General features: G+C 35.8%; 1 protein-coding gene across 3 annotated transcripts in view; it reads right to left on the reverse strand.

The window, feature by feature from the left end:
• The window catches only part of USP47 (ubiquitin specific peptidase 47), a 130,222-nt gene that overhangs the window by 65,497 nt on the left and 50,000 nt on the right, over positions 1 to 14,725 (reverse strand). For all 3 annotated transcript variants that reach the window (XM_059067897.2, XM_059067896.2, XM_067038606.1), the window contains 3 exons: positions 9,400 to 9,603; positions 5,442 to 5,555; positions 3,874 to 4,012 (listed from right to left, as the gene is read on the reverse strand). In XM_059067897.2, the coding sequence (XP_058923880.1) occupies positions 3,874 to 4,012; positions 5,442 to 5,555; positions 9,400 to 9,603 (457 nt within the window). The remainder of the gene's footprint in view (positions 1 to 3,873; positions 4,013 to 5,441; positions 5,556 to 9,399; positions 9,604 to 14,725) is intronic.

Below are 14,725 nucleotides of genomic sequence, written 5' to 3' on the forward strand. Positions count from 1 at the left end.
CACCTGAGTTGTTCTCACAACACCCCGTCCTACTCTGTTCTATAATTGTTTATTTACCTGTATGGCTTCCCCAACAGACTGAGGGGGAGGGGTCAAATCTGATTTCTCTATCTATCCTACTACTTAGCATAGCAGCCGGTGCACATGAGGGAGAAGTGCATATGACTTACAAGTAATACAAATCTGTAAGATATTTGGACTGATTATTAATAATAAAAAGCATTATTTCATTCTTAGGTTATATAAATGGACTCTTTCCCATAAACGACAGCACTCAAACAAGGAGACCAGGTTATTCTGCACCTTCTTCTCAGCTGAGGCTGCCTGGGATTTCCCTTCTCCATCTCCTTCCCCCAATTCCTCAACAGTCAGGGACAACCACTCTACCTGCAGCCTTAAAAGGTAAATGAATACTACTATTGTTCTTTATGTACCTTAAGACCAATCATGTATCATTTATTTGTGACTTTGTTTCCTTTCCCTGGGCTTAAAAATGGGTGGTGGGGGGAGGGGTTTAAGGGAAGGAGGGAGTAATAATTTTTGCCACTGCTGTTTACTTTACCACTAGCAATAAGAATCATATAGAAACCTATGGTCTTTTGTACCTGACTCAGCACCATATTTAAACACAATGAACAGTGTCTCAAATAAATGTACTACTATTTTCCAAAAGTATGCAGCTTTTAGTGAGATTAGTAAGATAAAATGCTACTGAATAGAAATCTTTTGTCATTATGCATTGTCTAAATCAGCAAATTTCAAATGATAACTGTTATCAGTGGGTCCTCTATCTGAAATAGTTATGAATCAATATTTTAAGTACAAGCTAGTTAAGGGAGAAGAACATAAGAACATATGCCATTCTGCAGAGGGCAAATGCAAAAAGAAGTCCTGAACAGAACCAACAAGAAATGAACAAGAACTGGAACAGGTCAAATGAAGTAGAATGAAACTGGCCAACTCCTAAAGTAGATAAAATAAAACAAAAAGAATTGTGAAAGAAACTGCCCAAGGAAAGATATATAGGTTTTAAATGATGAAATACCTCAGTCATGTGGTTTCTAATCACCTGAGAGTCCACATCAGCCTTCAATCCACTCCTTATTCCTTAAAGTCCCCCCGACACCCAACTATCTCTTAACAACAGTGGCTGGCTACCAGAGCAGTTGGTAGGCAAGGGAGACAGGAAAGAATATGTTAAGTCCTCAGCCTCACTGCATTATGGAGAAATGTTTTCTTACAGCACTGAGTTGAAATCATGAGTGCATTTTTCATTAAAAACATTTTGTACATTTACAATAATTTCTAAAGGAAAATGCAAATTCAATAGTCAGTAACAAAACACTTTTTGGGACTTCCCTGGTGGACCAGTGGTTAAGACTCTGCACTTCCAATGCAGGGGGCCCGAGTTCGATCCCTGGTCAGGGAACTAAGGGAACTAAATCCCGCATGTCGCCAACTAAAAAGATCCCACATGCCACAACTAAAGATCCTGCGTGCCACAATGAAGATCCCACATGCAGCAACAAAGATCTGTGTGCCACAACTAAGAACTGGTGCAAATAAACAAATATTTTTTAAAAAGAACATTTTTTGAACCCCAGGCTCCTTTGGATGTGTACAGATTATTTTAATTCAGAAAGGCAGTACCCCAGAACACCGGAGGAAAATGTACTGGTAGGGAAAAGAGCTGTATGAGGAATAATAGTTGGGAATGAAGACTATGATTACATGGCAATGTATATCAAAGTTGTCTAAAAATATTTTAAATAAATTTCAACTTAGTAATTCAATTTCTAGGAACTTACTCTAAGGAAATAATCACAGATGAAAATAAAAACTTATGTATAAGTATGTTCATCATAACACAGGTAATAATTACAGTTTAACTATCTAAATCATATAACGAAAGACTATTCTTCAGCCACTTAAAACCCATATTAAAATACTATTTAATAACATTGAAAAATGATCCTCATATAGTATTACACGAAAAAATATATATTAAAAGTCTGCTCGCAACATGATTTCCCCATTTTCTTAAAAGCATTCAGATGAAGGAAAGATAAGACAAAAATAAGCAAAATCATTAAAGGAGTTTCTGTTAATAGTACTGTCAGTACTATTTTTAAAAAAGTGATTTCCACTTTTTTCATTTTACAATATGACAATGAACATGTATTACATTCGTATAATAGGAGAACTTTTTTTTCTTAGAAGAACTTTTTTTTTAAAGTATGCTTTAGTCTCTAGGAATTTACAGGCATCGGAGAGCCATACAGTACTCAGCACAAAGTAGGAGTTCTATAAATACTTCTTGCATAAGGACGGAGTTGGCTGTCAGAATAAACAGCAAAAATTTCAAGAATCCTGACTTGTTAAATCTGGAACTTTCTCTAAGTATTCCAACTATCTCATAATAATCTAGGGCATCTATTTTTTAAAAACGCAATTTATCCAGTCTACTGCAGAGCAACTTAGTATTTGGAGGAGTAATGCCTCAGAACCTACATTTTTTTTTTTTTTTTTTTTTTGCGGTATGCGGGCCTCTCACTGCTGTGGCCTCTCCCGTTGCAGAGCACAGGCTCCGGACGCGCAGGCCCAGTGGCCATGGCTCACGGGCTTAGTTGCTCCGCGGCATGTGGGATCTTCCCGGACCAGGGCACGAACCCGTGTCCCCTGCATCGGCAGGCGGATTCTCAACCACTGCGCCACCAGGGAAGCCCCAGAACCTACATTTTTAACAAGTATCTCAAAATGATTTTTAAAGAAATAAAAATTTGAGAATCACTATACTCTAGACAGTATAATGAGAAAAGATACTCTGTCATTCTCTTTTATTCTCGTAGTTTGCTGCAAAAAGTTCTATTGATATAAATGATCCTAAATACCAAACACGACCAGCTTTTACCATTTTCAGAACAAATACACCATTAAGCCTGTACAAAAGATTAGCTATGAGGAAATTATTCTACATTTCAATTACAAAATATAGTAAGTGGAAGATTTCAGAACACATTAAAACAAAATCTACAATATTACTCTACAGTTTTCTTTTTATACTAGATATCTGTGTCTAATATTTACAGTCATCTGTTTTAAAGTTCTAAGAGTAAACACTCTGAAGCCATACCTAACATGAAATACCATTAACTAGCTATATAATCAAAGGCTTCTCTGAGCCTGTTTCCATTTCTTTTAACATGAATACTATCTACTGAAAATGTTTGTTTTAAGATAAAATGATATGTGAAAGTATCCAGATTTTCAGGCAATTAACCAGTCTTATGTATAAATAAATATAAAACTGCATAAATAAAGCAATTCCATTAGCTCAATAAATTGAAAAAATTCACAAATATAGGTTTAAACATATTCAGAAAAAAGCTAGCAGGAATTTTTTAATTACAGGATTAATTTCAAACTTATGATTAGATTAAACTAGAAGATAACACAGTAGTTCTGATAAAATAAGCCTGGCCCATCTGTTTCCACATGAAAGTATTTGCCATAGTCTATTCCAATGTACACAGAGATACATTCCTTTCCAGCGGAAGTCAACTTCAAAAATTTAAGATTAAATTCAAGATAGAAAATTATCAAACAGAAAAAGTCTTCCTTCAAAATCCAATATTTAATAGTTATTATTAAATAATGGCAGTAACAATACAGTAAAAATAACAATGGGTTGAGGGAAAGGGAAAACCACATTCTTGTTCTAACTTTGCTTCTGCTAACTAGTGATCTTGCTCTGGGTCTGTTTTCTCTAATCCATAAAATGAGAAGATTAGGCTTGAGATTGCTAAAATCACTCTGGATTAATGCCCTTTGAGTTTATGAAAATACAACAATGACAACAATAATATATCTTACCAGTTTCTGATTTATTCAAAATAGATGAATAGGAGTAGCTTTGGCTGACATAATCACTGGTAGAGCCCACAGAACCTTCTCTTGGAAGTGGACCTATAAATTTGTCATGAACACTGTCATCCCCAGCACTGGAATCCTCCTAAAATGCAGCATAACCAATATTTACTGAGTGGTAAATATTGCTAAAACAATGAAAAAAGGCATACTAATTCCTGAGGCAATGAAAAAAAGACAAGGCATTACAGGTACCACCAAGACATTCAAATTATATACCCTCACTATTTCCTGTAGGAAGGTTTGAAAGATGCCCAATATAACACATTTTGGAAAAATGCTTAGGTCTCCTTCCAAAGCTCTTACTTTCTCAATTTTATTTAAATCTTTTTCAAATTCTGTTTACATGAGAGAGGAGATTTCTGGTACTAATTAATCAGAGTACAATTGTGAACTCCTTAATGACAGAGTTTATCATTTATTTTTACATCATCCTTGCTAAGTAGGCCTGAAAGGTAGGGGACACTCAATAAGTATTGAATGAAATGGATAGTTTCCTATTGTCTCCATTAAGAAACTTCCTATTGATGAGGAAGACGTCCACAGGGAGTAAGGGATATAAAATCAGCACAAGCAACTAAGAGCTGAAGACTAATTACTAAGCATTTTAAAACATGAATCCCCAAATTAATAGCTAATTTAGTTTCAATGTCACTCAGACTAATCAAAATCTTCTCATGATGTCATAAAAATAAACAATGAGATTAAGGGAAGTCAGAACATATTCTGGCATTGCTTCTGTATGGATGTCCTGTGTTTAATTACTGTCTACTGTCCAGAGAGGCATTCTAATTCACAACAGACTTCTAAATGAAAAGCATCAAACAGAAGAACTTTTCTTGAGGAAAGTTTCATTAAAGAGAAGCTTTTTGGAAAAGTCCATAAACTCTGGGAGTTTCTTCAGTCTGTAAAGCAGCAAGGTAAATCAGACCAGGTTTTTTCAATGTATCTCTCTCAAATTGGGAGTTACTAGATTTGACGATCACTAAAGCCACTGAACCAGACAGGAAAGGCTATTGAAATATGAATTGCAGCAAACACTAAAAGAACAGAAATAAAGCATAGAATTTACAAACTACTCATTCCAAAAAAAATGGGGGGTGGGGAATGGGGAGTGGGAGCAAAAACAGCAGAGTAGATAATTCTGGGGGTCTGTTCCTCTACGAAAATACCAGAAAACCTGGGCAAAACCGCCGAAGATTTACACCAACCAAGCAAATGCTTAACCAAACAAAAGGCCACTGAAACACAGTAGGAGATCCTAGACCCATCCCCATCCCTGTTCTAATGGTGATCCTCTGTATGGCAAGAGACTATATACACAAAGTGCTACAGATGCCCAGTGTAACCATGTTAACATACGTACTTTTAACAAGCCAACAGAAAATAGAAAAATAATTTATTATACATAAATTGCAAAACACATCTCTCCTCCTTCCTTTGGAAAACTGCTTCCCAAGTAGTAGGTGACAGTGCACAAAAATTATGACTATAGGGCTTTCTAAAGAGTTTACCAGCAGTATTTGAGGCTGTTCACCATCTTTATCTGTCAAATGCAGAAAGTTCTTCTTTCCTGGCTCAAAATTAGCATCAAGAAGAGACTTGTCACTGGTATGATCCAGTGGAGCCTACAGGCATAAAATAAGATATCTCAGATTATGAGAAACATTAATTATAATAATAAAACAAGTAATATGTAAATAGACACATATCTACAATTATTGGGCTTAAACAGTATTTTTTTTAATGAAGATTCTGATAAATTCTGTTAATCTAGGCTTGGAATTAACTCATCTATTCAGGAACTGGGATGGCTAAGCCCAGTGACAGGGCATATATCGACAGGTATCCCAGCTGTTCACATTTCCCAACATCTAAAAAACTAAAGTACTACACAAAAAAAGAATTGAAAACATTTGTTTTGATGTTCTCTAAAATGTATGCAATATAGTATTCAATGGATTTTCATGAAAATTAACTAAAGATTATTTTATATCACTAAAAACTGTAAAAACATGTTTTGATATAGGAATATAATGAGAATTCCCACATAAGGAAACACACTAAGCAACCCAACCCAAATAATTATGTAACATTAAAAAATGGGCAACTTCAGAAAGACCCTCAAAGGAAAAGCCTGTCCTAGTAAATGATACCTATTTCAAGTCCACTGCCAGGATTCAGAGGACCCCAGGGTGATAGAAGTGATCACTCCTTTGAAAACTAAACATCTAACATGTTTAGTCTTCACCTACCTCTTTTATCTGGTAGGCAATTTAAACCCTGGCTGTCATTCTGATACATTCTAGTTGGTGGATAAGAGACAGAGCTCTGCATGCTCCAAGCCATACTCACCCAATATGAGAGAGTGTGAGCCATACTCACTCTCTCCAGTCCACTGTTGAGAAAAATGAGGGATGGGATGAATGCCCTACTCTTTTGTTTTAAAACTATTTTGTTCATTAAGAAATGTTTTTAATGTTTCAAAGACATGAGGAATATCTCCTTAGAAGGACTTATTTTATGGAGATGGCTTTATTTCTTACAAAATGAACATTATATAAAAGCATAGGTATTAAGGACAAAAAAATTAACTATAAGAGATCCTGCCACTTGCTATTTGTGTGACTCCGCACAAGTTACTTCACTTCCTCATGACGTAGTTTCCTCACCTATGAGGCCGTGATAGCACTTACCTCATAGTGTGGTTAAAAGGATTAAAGGAGGTTATATTTGTATAAAGTCTAGTATCAGAACAATACTAGGTACACAGTAAGCACAAAATAAGTGTTAATAAAATAAACATATAATCTCACTTTGGATCGCATCTAGAAATCCATGAGAAAAACAGGACAGAGAATCAGAAGCTAAGAGAAGCCACTTGAAAGGAAGAAAGGTATCTTTGGGCCCCTTATATTCTCTGGCAGGAACCAGATCTCTCAGTGTCTCTCAGGCATAAAAGATCAGATGATACAGCTAGAACACATAGGGGTTTTACCTCAATAAATGTCTGTCTGTGTGTATGAGATGGTGAGTAGATAAATGAATTAGGTTTTCAAAGAAGCATACATGCAGCATTGTACAGTAAGCAGGTAAGAGTATACTCGTAGAAATGTACGGTAGGCATATGAAGACACAAAAATTAAGGACTTAAGAACAGTCACAGCTGAAGAAAGAAAAATAGTTAATCCTGGCATAGTGCTAGAGCAGATGTTAATTTAACAAACACTTTTTGAGTGCCTAGCAATAGTATCTTTGGAGGATACAAAACTAATACTATGAGGTCTTAGACATCAAAATACATTCTATCAAGTGGAAAGACACAAATGAATAACAACTATAATAAAAAGACTATAAGTGGCATAGCAGAATAAAAAGTGCAATAGGAGGACAAAGAGAAAGATTACTTTTAAAGTGGCATGAAGAAACATCAAGTAAGGCTTTTTAAAAGTAAGAGATAAACAGGACTTAGGCAGACAGTATAGAACTATCCTATAAATCAAAAAAGACGCAACACTAGAAGTTATACAGTAATGTAAAAGAGAATATTCAAAGTTTCAGATTAAATATCATTTCTCTTTGTATAACTTGTTGGACTACCAGTTTTACTGACCAATTTCATGGGAGAAAGCTGGCTAATTTATTTATTTATTTATTTATTTTTTTCTTTTGTGGTATGTGGGCCTCACTGTTGTGGCCTCTCCCATTGCGGAGCACAGGCTCCGGACACGCAGGCTCAGTGGCCATGGCTCACGGGCCCAGCCGCTCCGCGGCATGTGGGATCTTCCCAGACCGGGGCACAAACCCATGTCCCCTGCATCGGCAGGCGGACTCTCAACCACTGCGCCACCAGGGAAGCCCCAAAGCTGGCTAATTTAAAACACTAGGTTTTTTTTTTTTTTTGCAAGTACACTTTTTAAAAAATTTTTATTTTATATTATAGTTGATTTACAATGTTGGTTAGTTTCAGGTGTACAGCAAAGTGATTCGATTATACATATGTTGTACATATAGTTATTCTTTTTCAGATTCTTTTCCCATTTAAAAACACTAGTTCTACATTTTTTTTTTTTTTTTTTTTTTTTTGCGGTACGCGGGCCTCTCACTGTTGTGGCCTCTCCCGTTGCGGAGCACAGGCTCCGGACGCGCAGGCTCAGCGGCCATGGCTCACGGGCTCAGCCGCTCCGCGGCATGTGGGATCTTCCCGGACCAGGGCACGAACCCGTGTCTCCTGCATCGGCAGGCGGATTCTCAACCACTGCGCCACCAGGGAAGCCCTAGTTCTACATTTTTAAAAATCATAAATATATTATGGAATAGAAGGCAAAATATCATCAATTTTAAAGGCAAATCAAGCAACACCCAACACCTTTCATTCTTCTGCAGAGTCAATTAAAACTATGCCTTCCAAATACGATCAGGATACACATTCAATTCATTTGCCTTTAAAGGTATTTTTCTGGAAAACTTAAGTGCAGCAATGGTATCGGACAGGAAGAGGTAACAAGCAAAAACACAGAGATAGAGAAGTATAAAATTTTGTATTAAGAAAATAAATTAGTCCAATATCTGAGAGCTAAGATTAGATTTAAAAGACCAATTGTCTTGAACGCTAACTTAGGGAATATGACTTTTAATCAGGGCAGTGAGCAGTCATTAAAGATTTCTAAACTGGAAGGTGACAGGAGTACTATGATTTGAGATGACTGGAGATAATTCTAGCAATCGTATGCAGGGTGAATTTGGACTGCGAGGAAAGAAAAAAGATTATTTAGAATACTATTCTAAAATACAGATGAGATCCAACTCAACAGTCCCCTTTGCCACTCTCCCATGCAAAATTGATCCGTCCCTCCTCTTTGCACTTACAGCAAACTCATAAATCATACTTAATAATACTTAAAACATGTTAGTGTAATTATTTTTTGATATACCTGTCTCTAAAACTTTACTGTGAGGTCTTTGAAGCTGAAGTCATGATACCACCAACCTTCCTGATCAGGTGTTCACCACTCTATCTGGTGCATAATTTCTGTTAATATTGGAGTGTAAGTCCTTCTATTACTTTTTTCTTTCTATATATATTTTCTCTTCTTTTCCAAAAATTAGATTATAAAATACATATGATTTTATATCCTGCTTTTTTCACTTAAATATTTAAAATGAATATCCCATTCAGTAAATGTTGGAAAATTTTCCATAGATGACACAATATTATGATAATCATCTTACATGAATAAAAAAACTTATGAAATGACATTGTGCAAACTTTAAGATAATCAAATGCTGAATCTAGAATGAAAGTAAAGCGATGAAGAGGGATCCAAATATCGAGTTGCACATGGACTCTATAGTCCTGCTTACAATATTAAGAAGGGTTCCAGGATTTAGTATACTATTAAAAACAACAACAATAATGACTATAATATTATTAGCAGCTTAAGAGAAGATGCTTTCAGTTTAGAGTTTTACCATATCAGCAGAATTGATTCCATTCCCCCACACCAAATCAAAGGTTCCATTTATGTAGCCTACTTTGTTGGCCACATCTTCAAAGAGCTTTCTGAGAGGAGTAGAAGCTGGTAAATTTAAAGTGATCCGTTCATTCACTGTCTTTGAATTAGTAGTATCTTGTATTATACATAAGACTCTTGGTTCTTCAGCAGCATTTTCTACCTGAAATTTAAAAAAATATACTATTTATCTTTAAAGAAAAAATATAAATATTAATGTTTTCTATGATTAAATTAAAATAAACCCACAAAATACTATTTTCTCTGTGTGAATACTACTGTTTTATGGCTGAAATATACTCTAATGGATAATGTCAAACATATAAAGCACCATATATGTTCGTTTTGGAAAAACTGGGGTATATTTAAGAATCAACCATTGGTCTTGTGGATATTTGCTTTCACCTTTTAAGGCTGTAAATCAATGATCAACAAGCCCATGAAGACAAGTTTACTTGAGCAATTTTCAGTTGAAAATAACAAAATCTGATCCTTAAAAATGTGTCACTACTATGCTAGCACCGTCAAATCAAGCATTTCTGGGTTTCCTGATGAAACAGAAAGAGAACTGTGTAGAAATGCAATGAGGATTGTCTAAGATTGCAAAATCCATAACTAAAGGATAAAAGCAATCAGGCATCCTGACCTTTAGTTTGTTGTACCCACAGACCAAAAGTCCAAAAGCCCCATTTATCAGTGTGTTAGGAGCTGAGAAGCTTACCCAAACAGATCAGCCAGCAGAGGGGTAAAGGAAAGCAAGGAAAAAATACTTTTCAATTACCAATGTAGAAGGGAGTTAGGGTCACAAATTTTTTCATTCTTTTTTATCTAGTACATAAATCAGAGAAAAAAATTTTAAAGGAGACGTTCTCAAAGAAGCTATGCCTTCCCTCAAGCTGTTGAAGGACACAACTCTTTTACCTATTTTCTACAGCAGTAGTAGCCTACATCAGACACTTTGGTGAAAGAAGTTCTTTTCCTCCTCCTGCAATGCCCAACTCAATTAATGGTACCATCATCTACCAGCTGCTGAAACCAGAGAGGAGCACCTTCCTCATTTCTTCCCTCTTCTTCAACTCACATAATCACCAAATTCTATCATTTCTATCATCTGAATATCTCTTGAACTATTCCTTTTCTCTTTAATCCTGCCTACAGCAATCAGAATCTTACCTTAAGATCATGGAAATAGCTTCTTCCAATCTCATCTTCCTTCAATCCAGAACAGTACTTTAATATGCAAATCTGATCATGTAAATCTCTTGCTTTCCCTCAAAGTCTAGGGCAGCAGTCATTCTCTGAGGGACCTCTCGCTATCCCCATAAAAGGCTTTGCACAAATATGAACTGTACAAACTGGTACTGTATACAAGAATGTATTTCTCACCTTTTCTTTTTAAAAAAACACAATAATATTAACCTCAATCTTTTGTTACTTCTATATTATCCATTTTTAAATAAGAATAGTTATTATCATTGACTTGTATTAAAGACAGGACCACCACAAGGTATTTCTGTTTGTTTGTTTGGCAGGGTAATACAATTATAATTTGTTTCTGCCATATATAATTCTGGGTTTGTAAGAGATTACTTAAACTAAGGTTAATCCAATTAGTTTAAAACAGAAATAAGTTGCTATAAAAGAAGTATAATGTTTAAGATTGGCTAGCACTATATTTCAGACAAGTCAAAATATTTAATTACCAATAATAACCCATTTAAAAACAAAATAAAGAATATATTTTTATAAAATAAACAGGATAACAGGGCTTCCCTGGTGGCGCAGTGGTTGAGAATCCGCCTGCCCATGAAGGAGAAGCAGGTTCGTGCCCCAGTCCGGGAAGATCCCACATGCCGTGGAGCAGCTGGGCCCGTGAGCCACGGCTGCTGAGCCTGCGCATCCGGAGCCTGTGCTCCGCAACAGGAGAGGCCCCAACAGTGAGAGGCCCGCGTACCACAAAAAAAAAAAACCCCAAAACAAAAAAAAAAACCAGGATAACAAAGAACAAAAAAGCCTTCAGCTATAAGCTTAAGGTGTTATATTAACACTTGTAATAGATGGTTTTACACATTTTAATCTCAAACTGAGAAACATAAAGTGGACTCTTTTTAACCCTGGTTCACAATGAAGGCACGAGAAACTCTAAATCCATTTCAACTACAAAAGATCCGCTTTTACACTTTCAACAGTATACTTCAGAGGCAGACTCAAGTTTTCCAGGTGAAAAGCACTACAGCTGCCAGATTTTAAAGCTTCAGATAAGTTGAAGTTGACCGTCCAAGCAAGAGAACTCTACCTAAGAATTCAGAAATCAGAACTGCTGACATAACAGTATACATAAGAATGATGATATGGTAACATATGGCCATCAGCAGTTCCTGGTTCTTTCCTTAAATAAGTGAGTGCAAGGTACAGGCACTCCAGCCTCCTCTCCTTCCACACCCAGATGTGGGTAATATTATCCCCAATGGAATCTCATCTGAAGGCTAAATGTACTACTGTAAACACAAAATTTAATCTTATGTATGCCTTTTATTCTTTTTAATGACAATAGCTTTCTTTTCTGTGCATCGCACATAAGTAATTTTGTTCCTTTTTTTGAAATAGGAAGAGTATACGGACTTTCCCTGGCAGTCCAGTGGTTAAGACTCTGTGCTTCCAATGCAGGGGTGTGGGTTCAATCCCTGGTCAGGGAACTAAGATCTCACATGCCACGCAGCGCAGCCAAAAAAAACAAAATAGGAAGAGTATAAAGGAAAAAGTGGAAATCATTTGTAATTCATAACACAGAGATAACTATTACATTTTGGTCTATATTCTTCCAAATATTTTTCCTACGCAAACACAAACAGACATATACACACACACTTTTTAAACACAAACATTCAGTTAGATATACATGCTGTTTTGAAACCTATTTCTTTACTTATAAATATATCATGTAACCTTTCCTTGTCAAACTTTTTCTAATTCATCATTTTAATAATTGAATAATATTTTATTACATGGATTAATAATAATTTGTTCCATCAATTTAATTTTACTGACTCTTGAGCTAGACTTTATTACACTTCAGAAATAATTTTGTGATGAATACCTATATAAAACTTTGTGCACTCTTCTGTTTCTTCTTAAGATTCCTATAAGAATTTCTGGGCCAATCACATATTACTCTTGAATTCAATTCTAGGATAATTTAAACAAACGAAAAACTCTGACCTTTAAAGTTCTAAGCTAGCCACGTGTAAATTTTATTACTTTATACTCAACCTCCTGGCCCATTTTTCAGTCCTAATTTAATCTACTACATAGCCATCATCCATAGATTACATCTGAATTTTTGTTATCGTGATTGCCCACATAATTACACTGAGGCAAAATCTCTTTCCTCCCCGTCTCCCAATTTGGGAATTAATAAGAAAAAAATTTTTTTTTCCAATTTTAAGATTTCATCAATAAGGTTGTACCAATGTTTTTATTACAGCTTTTCAAGAGAAAAAAAAATTTACAATATTATACTAAGCATACAGATTTCCACAATACTTAAATGTAAAAAAGTATTTCTTAGAACTGGGAAAATACGGGTGTCCTCTTTCTTCTTAATTTCTTTGTAGTTCTACCCCTGATTGGTCCTACTTATGCCCAAAGCAAAAAAATCACCATCTTGAGGTAAATTAAAGATGGCTAAAAATTCTTTGCCACTCTTTTTCTTTTTTCTCTTCCCATGAATCTGGGCTGACCTTGTGGCCAACTAGGACCAACAGAATGTGATAGAAGTGATACTGTGTGATTTAAAGCAGGTAACTTCTGCTTTTGCACCTCTTGGAATGTTCCTCTTATAAGCCAGCCAGGCAAAAGAAATTCATTTATCCTGGGACCACCATGCTGTGTTAAAACCCTAACAATCCACCCAGAGAGAAAGTGGCCACTTAGTGGAGCACTGAGGTGCCTGATAAGAAAAGCCTTCCTGGACATTCCATCCAAAGCCAGTCACCAGCCAAATGCAGCCAAGTAATGATCCCAGATGATGCCATGTGAAGCAGAAAAACTGACTGGCTAAGCCTTTGCCCAAATCCCATCCCACAGAATTGTGATCAAATAAACTAGTTGTTTTAAGCCACTAAGTTTGGGGGTAGGCTGTTCCACAGTAATAGATAACAGAAACACACCTAAATAAATGTAAGCACATGCAAGTGCTAGTTGGGAAGAATGTGGTGATGGTGCTATCAGTGACGGTGGTTGGTGGTGGGGGTTCCATTTAAGCACTACACCCAACATTAAGGTAAAGCATCTGAAGACACATCATAATTTAGGGAAGAGAGCACAATTTTTGAGTTAGTAAAAGTTCTATAATGAATAGAAGAAAAAAGGTAAGAAAAAACAAATGCAAAGTTTTAGAAAAGCCTAAAGCATGTCCCACTTGGGAAAACATTTCATCTATATTAGGTGAGCTATTAGAAGGGCACAAAGTTCCCTACACAGAAAATCTGGCCAATTACGAAAAAGGTACAAAGTATAAAATTAAAACTACTTATTTGGTGGGCAACTCATAGCAATATTACACTTGTGAGAAAAAGGGGAAAGTCAACAGCAGTTACATTAACACTATATGCTAAGGGAGTGTTCTTTGTGCTCTATGCAGAAACAAAGCCAGATTTCCCAGGAAAGTCTGAAAAAAGAATCCTTGAAAAAACAAAACAAACAAAAATGACAGTCTTATTTACAAAAGGTAAAACATACTGGGATAAAAACACTGAAAACATATATGTCTTCCAAAGATACGGTCACTGTAGAAACATCTAGAAGTGGTCCACAGATGGTTCTGTCTAAGGAATCTCAGAGCCTCTCAAGTCATCTTGTCTCCTATTCTTGGCATTCTGAACAGTTCTAAGTTCAAATCTGAGTTCTCTGAAGTTAACATCATAATTTTTGTTTCATAAAAAAATACTTCGTGTTTCTTATTAAAAAACACAAAACAAGGTGTATAATTAATGCATATATTTAGAATGGCATTAGCATGCAGAAACACAATTCAAAGTTATCAAGATTAAGATTTTTCTAAGAAAAAAATTAATATGAATAATTTTAAAACATTACAAAGGGACCTCTTTACCTCTAGATTTAATAGTCAACCCATTTTCTCTCAAGACTTTCTTCCTTTCAGGGTTATTACAAATGATAATACTATGGTTGCAAACGTAAAAATGTGCGCGCGCATGTGCGCGCGCGCGCACACACACACACACACACACACACACACACACACACACACACACACATGCACA

Source organism: Kogia breviceps, chromosome 7, assembly GCF_026419965.1.
Source record: "Kogia breviceps isolate mKogBre1 chromosome 7, mKogBre1 haplotype 1, whole genome shotgun sequence".
Lineage (NCBI taxonomy): Eukaryota > Metazoa > Chordata > Mammalia > Artiodactyla > Physeteridae > Kogia > Kogia breviceps.